Here is a 12,500-nt window from a genome sequence, read left to right as displayed (position 1 = left end):
GCTGCCCCCTTGCACGGGTGAGGCATAAATGCATTTTTGTGTGTGCAGTGTTCACTTGTGTGCTGTGGAGTGCTGTGTCACAATGACAATGGGAGTTGGAGTTTCCCAATGGGGCTTTCACTTTTTTTTGCTTTTAAGTGCAGTAAAGTGCAGTAAAGTGTAGTAAACGCACCCAGGCCATCGCGTCTCTCCGTGCCATCCTCTAACTTGTCGACCAGCGAGAGGGTGAGGTCAAAGGTCACCATTCCGCCTCCTTTGATGACCTCAATCCCTCCTCGAGTCTGACCTCTGGGGTCATCGCCATAGCGACTATCGTCCGGGTGATTGGTGTGGTCGGATGTCTGGACAAAAAGACAGAATCAAACATTAGAATCAAACATTAGACCCTAACCCTTACCCTCTACAGCTCAACACATTAGGCTCTTCTCCAAAAAGACAGAATCAAACATTAGGCTCTTCTCCAAAAAGACAATCAAACATTAGGCTCTTCTCCAAAAAGACAGAATCAAACATTAGGCTCTTTTCCACCCTAACCCTTACCAGCTACAGCTCAACACAGCACGACTCACCGTGCAGAGCTCTTTAGTGCATATAAACACTGTGCACTGAGGTATTTAGTCCATATAAACTTTAGTGCATATAAACACAAACGGTTTTACCCGGTACAGCTCAACACAGCACGACTCGGCGGTCATTTTTTACTTTTTCGGCTGGACTACAGTGTACTCATGGTTAGTGCATATAAACACCGTGCACTGAGGTCTTTAGTGCATATAAACACCGTGCACTGAGGTCTTTAGTGCATATAAACTTTAGTGCATATAAACACTAACGGTTTTACCCGGTACAGCTCAACACAGCACGACTCGGACGCCATTTTTTACTTTTTCGACTGGACTACAAAGAGTGTACTGATGGTTAGTACATATTGCACACCATGCACTGAGGTCTTTAGTGCATATAAACACCGTGCACTGAGGTCTTTAGTGCATATAAACTTTAGTGCATATAAACACTGTGCACTGAGTTCTTTAGTGCATAGTGTCATCAAAGAGTTTGAGCACTGTGCACTGTGTCCTCACTACAAGTGACGGGTGAGCATAGTATTAGCTAGCCTTTAGTGCATGCAGTGTCCATCGTTCAAGCACTGCGTTTTTGACTGTTGTTGGGGAATCATACGGGCAGTTTCAGTGCACTTAATTTACCGAACATTTAAGCGTGAGCGCCCTACGCACGGAAACATAGTGCCAACAGAGCACAAGCCCGTGATATCAGACACGGGGATGCACAAGTCCACGATGTCAGACACGGGGTATATTTCCCATTGAATTACCTCTTCGTGTGGGCGTAGTACGATCAGCTTGATGACTCCTCCCAGGGGCGTGGCTCGGAGTAAAGACACCACCTCCTCTTGGCCCCTCCCACTCACATCCAGACCATTCACCTGATTGGTTGAAAATCACAAACGCACAACACAACCAGGAAGTGATTTAAAATAATAAGGGCTGTAAAAGGATGTAATCTGTAATCTATCATAACAAAATGCAATTAAATCATGAAAAGCAGATGGCGCTTTTCCAAAAGCAAAGGCACAGAGGCTGGCTAGCTAGTAATTGGTTGGTAATTGTGCTAGCTAGTAATTGGCTAGTAATTGGCTGGTAATTGTGCTAGCTAGTAATTGGCTGGTAATTGTGCTAGCTAGTAATTGGCTTGTAATTGGCTTGTAATTGGCTGGTAATTGGCTAGTAGTTGGCTGGTAATTGGCTGGTAATTGGCTAGTAATAGTGCTTGGCACACACAAGTCACTAAACATGAGCAAACATGACTGAAGGTTTCTGGTCATGTGACTTTGTGTGTTGGCCATGAAATGAAAGTATGCTGAGGAATAAAAAAAAACTATGACAATTATTATTGACCGTATGAATCTAATGCATTCATTAAACTCACATGACATACTTATGTTGACAGAGTTTGCATTTACATGTATCATTATGTATCAGTAAGGTGTCAGTCGTAGCCTCTTACTGCAGCGGGGTCACCGGCGACCCGGTTCACTTGCTGAAAATGCTGAACTACATCATAACAACATTGCAATGACATTACAGAGAGCCATAGTGCTGCGCTAAGGGTTAAATAGTAAAAGGAAAAATATATATTAAAACATCTTACATATACAAATGTAATATATAAGATATATATTTAAACATCTTATATATACAAATATATAAAATAAATGAATATAATATTGATAAGATATTAATACTGTATGTGTGTGTGTGTGTGTGTGTATGCGTGCGTGCGTGCGTGTGTGTGTGTGTGTGTGTGTGTGTGCGTGTGTGTATGTGTGTGTGTGTGTGTGTGTGTGTGTGTGTGTGTGTGAGATATTGACCTGCAGTATTCTGTCTCCAGCTCGCAATCGGCCATCCTGATTGGCGGAGCCTCGCGTCAGGATCTTCTTCACACACAAGAGGGCGGGACTTCCCGGTCCACTTCCTGTCACATGACCTCCTGCTCCGCCTCCACTTCCTGTCACATGACCTCCTGCTCCGCCTCCACTTCCTGTCATGTGACCTCCTGCTCCGCCTCCACTTCCTGTTCCAAAGTATACAATGAGTGGACACTAAAGGGCTTGAAGCGCTCAGGAGACGACAGGTACAAACAATAAGTGCATTCGATTAGTCGTCAACGCATGCATGCACATTTAGACAGCAATGCACTCTGGATGAAAATGCTGCATGACGGTGAGATTTCCTGTCAAACTTCAACATTTCGGTGATGTTGCGTCGATGAGGTGACATGTCACATGGGGTCAAACTATCGCGGGATGAATGCGACTGCAGTCAGATCTTGCAACCTTTGCAGTTGCTTATCCCCTTCAACGTTCATCTGCGGACCGCCTCCGAGGTCACGCGCCCATGAACTGGTTGGTCAACAACTCACTCACGTGTGTATATATGAGTCTTGTCTCACACCTCTACACAAGTTTGCGCAGGTCCCCACTTCAGCTCCTCCTCGCTGCCTGTCCCCCAACTCCTCACACGTGGTGTGTTAGTAGAGCAAACTGGTGCGAGCTCATCGTCTCGTTCATATTTGTGGCCGACTTTAAATGCCCTGTTTTAACACCACCCACATCATAACAACAAGTTCTCGCACACATGTTTTTTCTCCATTGATCGTCAAAAATCTAAGTCGCATGAGCCTACTGTTACTCAGGTGTACATCTGTAGTGGGTAAAGTTTAAGTTCAAATAAAAGGAAGGAAAAAGCAGAGGCACTTAAGATTTTAGAAAAAAAAAACATTCAAAAAATATAACATGGCAAATCTGTTTAAAAACACATGGGCCTATGTGTTGTGGCCATATTGGCCTTCATCAGGGCATGACGCAATAGAGCTCGAAAGTCCCGCCCCTTAGTTCCGCGTTTCACGGGACCTAAGCTGACCATCTAACAACATGGTAGCGAGTAAATATCTTCTGATCTTAGGGCGCGATCACACCGGACGCGGGTTTCTGCCTACAATCCGCGATGCGCATCCAGCTGATTAATCAGAAGTGACCACACCAAGCGCGGATCCACTGCCTATTCGAATGCGGTGACTAGGCAACGTAACGACAACTGTCACTCGCAACGTAGCCTAATCGATGGTGTTGTGTCATAAAATGATGTGAAAACATACACAAAATGCTTTGTCCATTCATCTATGTAAAATGAATAGAAGACGAGCTCTTTCCTTGCTCTCCTAACGTTGGATAGGGAATCTGATATGAATGTTGATAACGGTCTCCTATCGAACATCTGGAAATCCGCCGTGGGTTTTCCGCCTTGAGTTGAACTTTTTTCAACTCGATCCGCCCGGCGCGGAGAGGCGGAGAATCCGCAACCCGCCTTGCGCTGATATCAGACGCGTAATCCGCTCATTTTCATTGACAAACAATAGAATACATCCGCCTCCTACTGCAAAATCCGCGTTCTGTGTGATCGCACCCTCAGTCATGATATGCGCTGGGCTACAAATATGCTGTTTAAGAGGCTAGATAAAGATTATTCATGCAGAAGTATCAATGTTTTGTTCCGAGGCCGTCGGCATGAAAAATGTGAAGAAACACAGCTTTCTAAAAAGTTTGGGGGTTCGTACGAAAAATTAAGCAAAAATATCAGAAACAACATATATGGAGCTCGTGGCACAACTCGAAGGGGATCGAAATATCATTTTAATACCGCCATTGGATTACATGCTATGATTTTCGGCTAAAAACGCCGTTGAGGTCCCATGAGATTGGGGGAAGTAACGTCACTTTCGAGCTCTATCGGGCGGATTCCAAAATGGAGTCTGGCGTCCTCGGCCTGTGCTGGTGGCCTTGCGTTTCGCAGATGCCCCGCCTCCTGGCCCCGCCTCCTGGCCCCGCCTCCTGGCCCCGCCTCCTGGCCCCGCCTCCGTGGAGAAAACAATAAAGTTTCCCTGCTGTCAGCCTCGCCACAAAAACGTTTGGGGGACTATTCTTCATTCACCATCCCAATTGCAAATGAGAAAAGGACTCTACAATTGAGCTTTTGCAAGATATTGAAATATAATGCTGCTCTCAGTGATGTCATCATGAAATATTACTTCCTGGTACGAGGAGAGAAGCAAGTGGAGGAGGCAAGGTCGCATATTGCAACGCACTCATAGATTATAGTTATAGTTTGGGGGACTATTCTTCATTCACCATCCCGTTTGCAAATGACTTGAGATGGGATAGGATGGTGTGGCAACCCTCTTAGGCCAGCTTCACACTAGAGTGTGGTGGAACGCCAGTGAGACAACTGAGGTCTTTCTGCTTAGTTTTGGCCGGTGTGTTCTACTCGGCCTTTCACACCGACAGCGCCGGCATGCGCGGCCAGTCCAGCAATCCCTCCGCATCCAAAGCTAAGTTGCTACTTCGCCCTTCATTTGAATGGCACACCGCCGGCACGGCCGCTGCCGTCCAAAATCCGCTCGAGTTCTATTTTCCAAATATAGTGTGGCGCGGAGCCGTCTTCAGCGCTGCTACCGCCTGACTACCGCCGGTTGGTGTGGAAGGACAATTCTGCTTTCATGTATTTTTGCTGGTAAAAATCGCTTCCGTCCTGTTCCGCTTCCCCCGCTCTGGTGTGAATTAAGGGCCGTACACACACGTCGCTGCTATTTACTCGCTACTTGCTCACTCGCCTACTTGCCACTCGCTCTGGGTGATTTTGTTTACTGGTTGTCATGGTTCCCGCTGTCAGCGCCAATAACATCCGTACGAAACGAAATGTAGGCCTACGCTGTTTAACGTTGATCGTGTGCTGTGCACAACCATGCATATGAGCCTTTGATGGTGTACACTGTATTGGATGTATTTTCCTCAACACTTCAAAGTGTGATGGCGTGCAGAAGTTGGGTGGTCAGAACACCACAGGGGCAACGTCACCTGTCAATAATCTGTATCCTGCATTCCAATTGGTTACTCGCTTAACTCGCGTCGCTCGAAGATCAAATAAATTCATCTCGGAACCCGCCCACATCGCATCGCTTGTACTCTCCTCGCCTACTCGCCAGCGAGACTCGCTGGAACACGTAGACATTCTATTGACTTCATCCGCTGAGCGAGTAACTAGCAGCGACGTGTGTGTACGGCCCTTTAGGCCTGTTCAGAAATGGAATTGGGATGACAATTAGAATGGGAGTGTCGTAACTCTCTTATTGGGATGACAATTAGAATGGGAGTGTCGTAACTCTCTTATTGGACAGCTCTGGATGCAAGTAAGAAAAGGCTCACGCCCATTGGCTGTGACTGTTTTGTCGAAAATGCGCAATTCCACTTGCCTGATTTTCGTAGACTTCAGATCACTATCGCGATTCTGGTCTGACCAGGGGTGAGTTTCTCAAAAGGGAAGTTGTTAGCCTGTTAGCAACTTCGGTAGTTGCCAATGGGAAAACGCATTGAAAGCAACGAAGTAGCTAATGTAGTAAGCAACTTTGCTTTCGAGAAATTCACCCCAGGACTATAACGATTAGCATTTCCATACAGGAAGAACTTTGTTTCCATGGCCTGGTTAACCCGCCTCCCTCGGCTTGCTACTGGTTGAGGGATGTGCCAAAGTTTAAACCAAACATTTCTTAGCCCAATAGAACGTCTCTGCTTAAACCACGTCACTGCCTTGAACTTGCCTCTACCCAGGGCGGTTGGAAATGCTCAGTTGATTGGTTCCAGACAAAGTGGGTGGAGTTCCCGCTGTAGCGGGATTGAGCAAGCTCCTGGCCCTACTGTGTGTAGCTGAGCTGAAGGCGTTGCGTCATCAGTAGAGTGGAGTGTGTGTAGCTGAGCTGAAGGCGTTGCGTCATCAGTAGGGCGGAGCCCTGCTACAGTTCCACCGAGATGGCGAGCACATGTGGTGACACCTGAATGGAACTCACCCCTCAGGTGTAACAGAGGCTCTGTGGAGAGTTTAGGCTGCGCTAATATGGCCGACCTGTGCGGATGACGCGATGACGTATCTAGTCTTCCTATATGATGTCTGTGCCTGCTACAGTTCCACCGAGATGACGACCACGCACATGTGGTGACACCTGAATGAAACTCACATGTGGTGACACCTGAATGGAACTCACATGTGGTGACACCTGAATGGAACTCACCCCCATGTGGTGACACCTGAATGGAACTCACATGTGGTGACACCTGAATGGAACTCACATGTGGTGACACCTGAATGGAACTCACCCCCATGTGGTGACACCTGAATGGAACTCACCCCCATGTGGTGACACCTGAATGGAACTCACCCCCATGTGGTGACACCTGAATGGAACTCACATGTGGTGACACCTGAATGGAACTCACATGTGGTGACACCTGAATGGAACTCACCCCCATGTGGTGACACCTGAATGGAACTCACCCCCATTTCCACTTCCTGTCACATGACCTGTTCCACTTCCTGTCACATGACATGCGCCACTTCCTGGTTGTGTGTTTGAGGAAGTGGGCGTGTCTCGGGTGGTGAGACTGAAGCCGAGACCGTCTGGACCTGCAGGAGTGAACACACACACACACACGCACGCACGCACGCACGCACGCACGCATGCACGCATGCACGCACGCACGCACGCACGCACGGCCGCACGGACACACACAGAGACACACACACACATACACACACGCACGCACGCACACACACACACACACACACACACACAGACACTTCACTTCTTTATTTGGATTGACAGATATACAACCTAAACTAGTCTTAAATGAGTCTTATACAGCACTAGAATCTAAGGAGTCTTACACAGCACTAGAATCTAAGGAGTCTTACACAGCAGGGATTCTTAACCATAGGGCAGCGGCCCAAAGTTGGTCACAACCACGCAGTCAACTTTCAGTTTCGCTCCATTGGGCCGCTTGGGCCGTGGGACCACTTATCAAATAGACAACTAGTGTGCGTCTTTTCCAGTGTTGGGAGTAACGGCGTTTAAATAAACGGCGTTACTAACGCCGTTACTTTTTTCAGTAACGGATAATCTAACTAATTATTCTTACTGTCAGTATAACGCCGTTACAATTTCATACACTCCGTTACTGCACGTTACTGTTTGGGTAGCCTATGCGTCGTCACCGTGCGTTCTATTAGGCCTACCAAAACCTCTCCATACGGTCATATGGCCACGTTCGCCGCTGCCATCCACCCAGTAGAAGTCAGAAAGAGGGACAGAATGAGTGTGTGTGTGCTGCTTGGTGAACAGTGTTTGTCTGATCCCAGGATTATTGCGTTTGCGTCCGGATAGGTGGCTACCTGCATCACCGGGGGCTGAATGGAGGGAGCGCAAGCTAACATTACCAGAACCACTCTCACATAAATCCTCCACCAATAGGACTACCTGACACTACGACTGCATTCGCCACTACTGCCGACTCACTTGAGATCGGATAAAGTCACCGAATGAGTTTCAATGTGTGTGTGTGCTTAGAGAACATCCTTGCTTCGCATGTCGGCATCACTGCCTTCGGAAGTTTCGCCGCGGTAGTGATCGTCCGATAATTATCCTCCTCGTGAGATAAAAACGGTCCTTCAGAGTCAGCAGGCAAATAACATGCTCAGAACTTCATCATGATTCAACTTCTCACTAACCACGATGAAATAGCTCGCTGATAGTTCGCTGATAACCACACAAACTCTACTCGCACGCTTCGAGACAAAGACGCAAAGTGGCTACTTCCGCATTTTGTGGTCGCGTCTTTTACTGCTTCACGACTCTGTGAACTACAAAATGACGTAATCGTAGTCTTGTCAGAGACAGTTTAGATAGAAAATCTCTGGTCTTGTTTGAAAGGATAGCATTTAGTAATAATTAAAATGTAAATACTACATTTAGTAGTAATTTAAAGTTGGATTTAACATGCACATTTTCAGTTGAATTTAAATAAGCCTATTAAAATGTGTTATTTTCTTTTATAAAAAATGAATATATATAGGCTATATTGTCCATCCAGTGGCTTTGGTTTATTATGTTGCAATAAATTGTTTGTATCGTTACCTGTCTTTACCGTCCTTCTCTATGTGGTTTATGAAACATGGTCGGGGGGGGGCGAGTAACGCAATAGTTACTTTTACTGGTAACTAGTTACTTTGATACCGGAGTAACTCAGGAAGTAACTCAGTTACTTTTTTGGAGAAGTAACTAGTAACTAGTAACTAGTTACTTTTTCAAAGTAACTTGCCCAACACTGGTCTTTTCCCTCAAACGCAACTCTGTCATAACGCAATGACCAATGACCGTGTTTTTGTTGTTGGGGGGAGATTAATCAAGAGCAAGACAGTAACACAGCCTGAGATAGTAACACCCTTTGCAGTGGGCTATTTGGGGAAAAAAGAGAAATGACCAACCGGTTACGGTTCCCAGCTGATCTGGCGATGTCTTCTGTGTCCTAATATCCGCATGTTTTAGTAATCGGTGTTCAAATATATAAATAATATAATAATAATAGCTGCTCAAAATAATTCTAGTTACTAAATCTTTATCCCTTATACTTGTCCAAGTGTCCCCAACATGACAGTCCTTTCACGACTTTTGTGAGATACTGGAAAGTTTTCCGTCCGGCTCTGGAATTTCTGTTTTTTCCCTGCTTTTGCAATCGTTAAGAAAAGCGTCTTGCATTTACGATGAGCAGATTCATTACAAAATTGCAAGTCAAGAGCTGTCACGCAAACTTTGAGCTGTCAGAGAGGCATTCAAATTTGTGAATGACTCCGACTTGCTAAACTGTGAGTGGATTATAATTTATATCAATATCATAAGCCTATATTATATTATCATAATATAATATAATATAATATAATGTAATGTAATGTAATGTAATGTAATGTAATATAATATAATATAATATAATATAATATAATATAATATAATATAATATGATACAATAATATATATGTTCATATGATGGCCCCGGGACATTGTGGACTAGGGAAAAATGGATCTCGACGTCAAAAAGGTTAAGAATCTGTCAGGATCCGGACCCGGATGTCTTGTTTTTGGACCCTTGTGTTTTGATGTCTTCCCCCCTTGTGCTCTGGTTTGGTTTCCTTGTGTTTTTGTTCACGTTTTTGACCTGTCACCTTCCCTGTCCATGTGCTTTTGTGTTTTCCTGTCATGTGTTCTGCCCCACCCCTCGCTTGTGTCACCTGGTCCTCTTGTCTCGTTTGCCTTGCTTAGTTCTCCTGATTGTTTCCATCTGATACCTGCCCCTTTTCTCGTTTCCTTGTTATCCTCCTGTTACCCATGCCTGCCTTCAGTCACTGTCTGCACCTGCTTACCTTGTTTGTCATTGCGTTCACCTGTTCTAGTTAGTCTCGTTTGCCCTGGTCATTGTCTCCACCTGTGTCTTGTCCTATCATCTGCCCTGCTCGTGTCCATTTGTTATTGTCTTTGATTTTGGGTTTGATTGTCCCATTTGGTTCCTTGTTTGCCCCTCTGCCCTCTGTGATCTTTGTAATTGTCCACTCGTCTCCTTGTAGTCTTGCCACCTGCTCCCTGTTGTCTCCTGCCCTATCGTGTGCCACTTTGTAATTCCCCCTGTGTATTTAAGTCCTGTGTTTCCATTGTCTTGCGTGGAATCATTTGTCCTGCCGTGTCGAATCGCTGTCCGTGTATCCCGTAAGTGAATCTCTGTTGCTTGTAATTGTTAACCCGTGTTCAGTTTAGTTTGTTGATGTTTTCCCCCTCGTGGGTTTTTGTTTTCTCCTCCCTTGAGATTTTTGTTCTGTTAGTTTGAGTTTAATAAACCCTTGACCTTCCCTGGACTTTGTTTGTGTGCTGCATTTGGGCTCTTCTTGAGAAAAACCTGACAGAATCCCTGTTCTAGAGCACTAGAATCTTCTCTTCATGAAGCTCTAAGGTTAAAGGTTAAAGGTGGCACCTGCGCTTCCAGAAGAAGAGGCTCCCAATGATGCAGATATTGAACAGAATGTTGTGAATTGTTATACGATATCACACCCTTGCGTAGCTGAATGGCGATCTTTGTAGTCCAATAGCCATGTCTTATAATGGGTTTCAATGGGAGAAAAGACTACACACTAGGCTACCTGAAGAGGCCATTTTTGTAGTTCAATAGCCATGTCTTATAATGGGTTTCAATGTCAGAAAAGACTACACACTAAGCTACTACCTGACGAGGCCAGTTTTGTAGTTCAATAGTCACGTCTTATAATGGGTTTCAATGTCAGAAAAGACTACACACTAGGCTACCTGACGAGGCCATTTTTGTAGTTCAATAGTCACGTCTTATAATGGGTTTCAATGTCAGAAAAGACTACACACTAAGCTACTACCTGAAGAGGCCAGCTGGTATACTATTAGTGCGTTCATGTGGTCTCGTAATTATCGTAAATACCAAATGCCGACATTCGAAGCGCACATGAACGCCACCGCTTCTGGTATTTACCACTGGACAACTCGTAGAAAATTTTAAGAAACGAGTTTACGAGATGATGACGCACACAACAGCTGGCTCTACTCTCGCCATGGCAACCGCTAAGTTGAAATACTCAAAAACCGGCATTCAGTATGTTTAGACAGTCATGGTAAATGACAGTGTCAGAAAATATACAGAATTTTTACCTTTGACTTCCTAATTCATTTGCTTGCTGTAGCTGATGAACAACAGTCTATAATCGTTTTAGTAAAAAGTCTCACTCTGGTTCGCCATCTTTAATTTGTAAACAACATCAAAAAAGCACATGAACGCAACGCACTTGTAAATACCACTTCGCAACTAGATAATATCTACTTCGGAAGACCACATGAATGCACCATGTATGTCTCACCCTTGCGTAGCTGAATGGCGATCTTCCGTCCAATCAGGAGCTTCTTGGTCCCCGTGGGGGTGGTGCTAAGACTTCTACTTCCTGGTCCGCCCCCAACACTAACACTGTTCCCTGATTGGCCCACCTGCCCGGAAGGAGGCTTCCCCATTGGATGAGCCCACAGTGTGGGAGAGACTTGTTGCTGCTGCTGTTGCAGACCGTCGAGAAGCTCCTCAGCCATTGGTAGAGGCGAATTGAAGCTTGAATCCCATTGGCTGTTGGCAGCGTAGGTGTGTGTGGGCGTTTGCGTTCGACGTGTGTGTACACTACGTGTGTCTGATGGCGTGTGTGTGATTTGTTGCGTCTCTGGCTCGTAGTCTAATATGGGCGTGTCTTTCAGTGTGTGTGTGTGGAAATCTCGGTCTGACATTGGTGTGTGTGTCGGTGTGTGTACGAGCACGTATGGTCGTGTGTGTGGCGATTCGTAGTCTTGTGTTGTTGGCGTGGTTGTGGTTGTTGTTGTTGTTGTGTCTTTGTGTATGTGTGGTGGCGTGTGTGTTTGCTGATGCAAGTTGTCCAGGAGGGTGTGTGTGTGTTCCGTGTTGTGTGCGTGTGTGTACAAGTGTGCGTGAGTGTTTTGGGTTAATTCTTCGTATTCTGTCTTCTTGTCTTTCGGGACCACGTGGAACTGGATCAGCGGGGACGTCATGGCTTGCCGGAATAGACTCTGGGCCCTGGAGACAGAAAGAAAGAGGAGTAGGGGTGGGCGATATGACGATATTATATCGTGAATCGCGATATTGAGTAAAATATCGTCTCGAATCTGCCAAAGTGGAGAAATCGTATAGATCGTCTTGCAGTGAGGATGTTTATTATCAGTATCAGAGTGACGTTTTCTCACTTGTGTTGTTGTCTTAACTTTATTCTTTACATTATTGTATTCCAATTGTACACTTTATGAGAGTATCATCAGTGTGTTAACATTTTATTGACTGCAAATTACAAATGGCAAGTATATGAAAGTTGTTTTTTGTTGTTTTTATTTTTTGGATGGAAGATCGTGATAAAAAATCGAAATCGTGATTTCATGTTAAAAAATCGTGATACAACATTTTTGCTATATCGCCCACCCCTAAAGAGGAGGCCATTGGTGTAGTTCAATAGACACGTCTTGTGATGGGTCCAAATGGGAGA

At 45.3% G+C, this 12,500-nt stretch overlaps 1 protein-coding gene across 5 annotated transcripts in view; it reads right to left on the bottom strand.

Moving 5' to 3' along the window:
* The window catches only part of LOC134465899 (partitioning defective 3 homolog), a 66,915-nt gene that overhangs the window by 34,263 nt on the left and 20,152 nt on the right, over positions 1-12,500 (bottom strand). For 4 of the 5 annotated variants that reach the window (XM_063219788.1, XM_063219790.1, XM_063219792.1 and 1 more), the window contains 5 exons: positions 11,328-12,040; positions 6,903-7,031; positions 2,390-2,592; positions 1,334-1,444; positions 173-341 (listed from right to left, as the gene is read on the bottom strand). In XM_063219788.1, coding sequence (XP_063075858.1) covers positions 173-341; positions 1,334-1,444; positions 2,390-2,592; positions 6,903-7,031; positions 11,328-12,040 — 1,325 coding nt within the window. The remainder of the gene's footprint in view (positions 1-172; positions 342-1,333; positions 1,445-2,389; positions 2,593-6,902; positions 7,032-11,327; positions 12,041-12,500) is intronic. The other variant, XM_063219789.1, reaches the window with a different exon arrangement.

This window comes from Engraulis encrasicolus, chromosome 16 (assembly GCF_034702125.1).
Source record: "Engraulis encrasicolus isolate BLACKSEA-1 chromosome 16, IST_EnEncr_1.0, whole genome shotgun sequence".
NCBI lineage: Eukaryota > Metazoa > Chordata > Actinopteri > Clupeiformes > Engraulidae > Engraulis > Engraulis encrasicolus.
The sequence above is the reverse complement of the archived record's forward strand: the minus strand, read 5'-3'. Positions and strand labels throughout refer to the sequence as shown.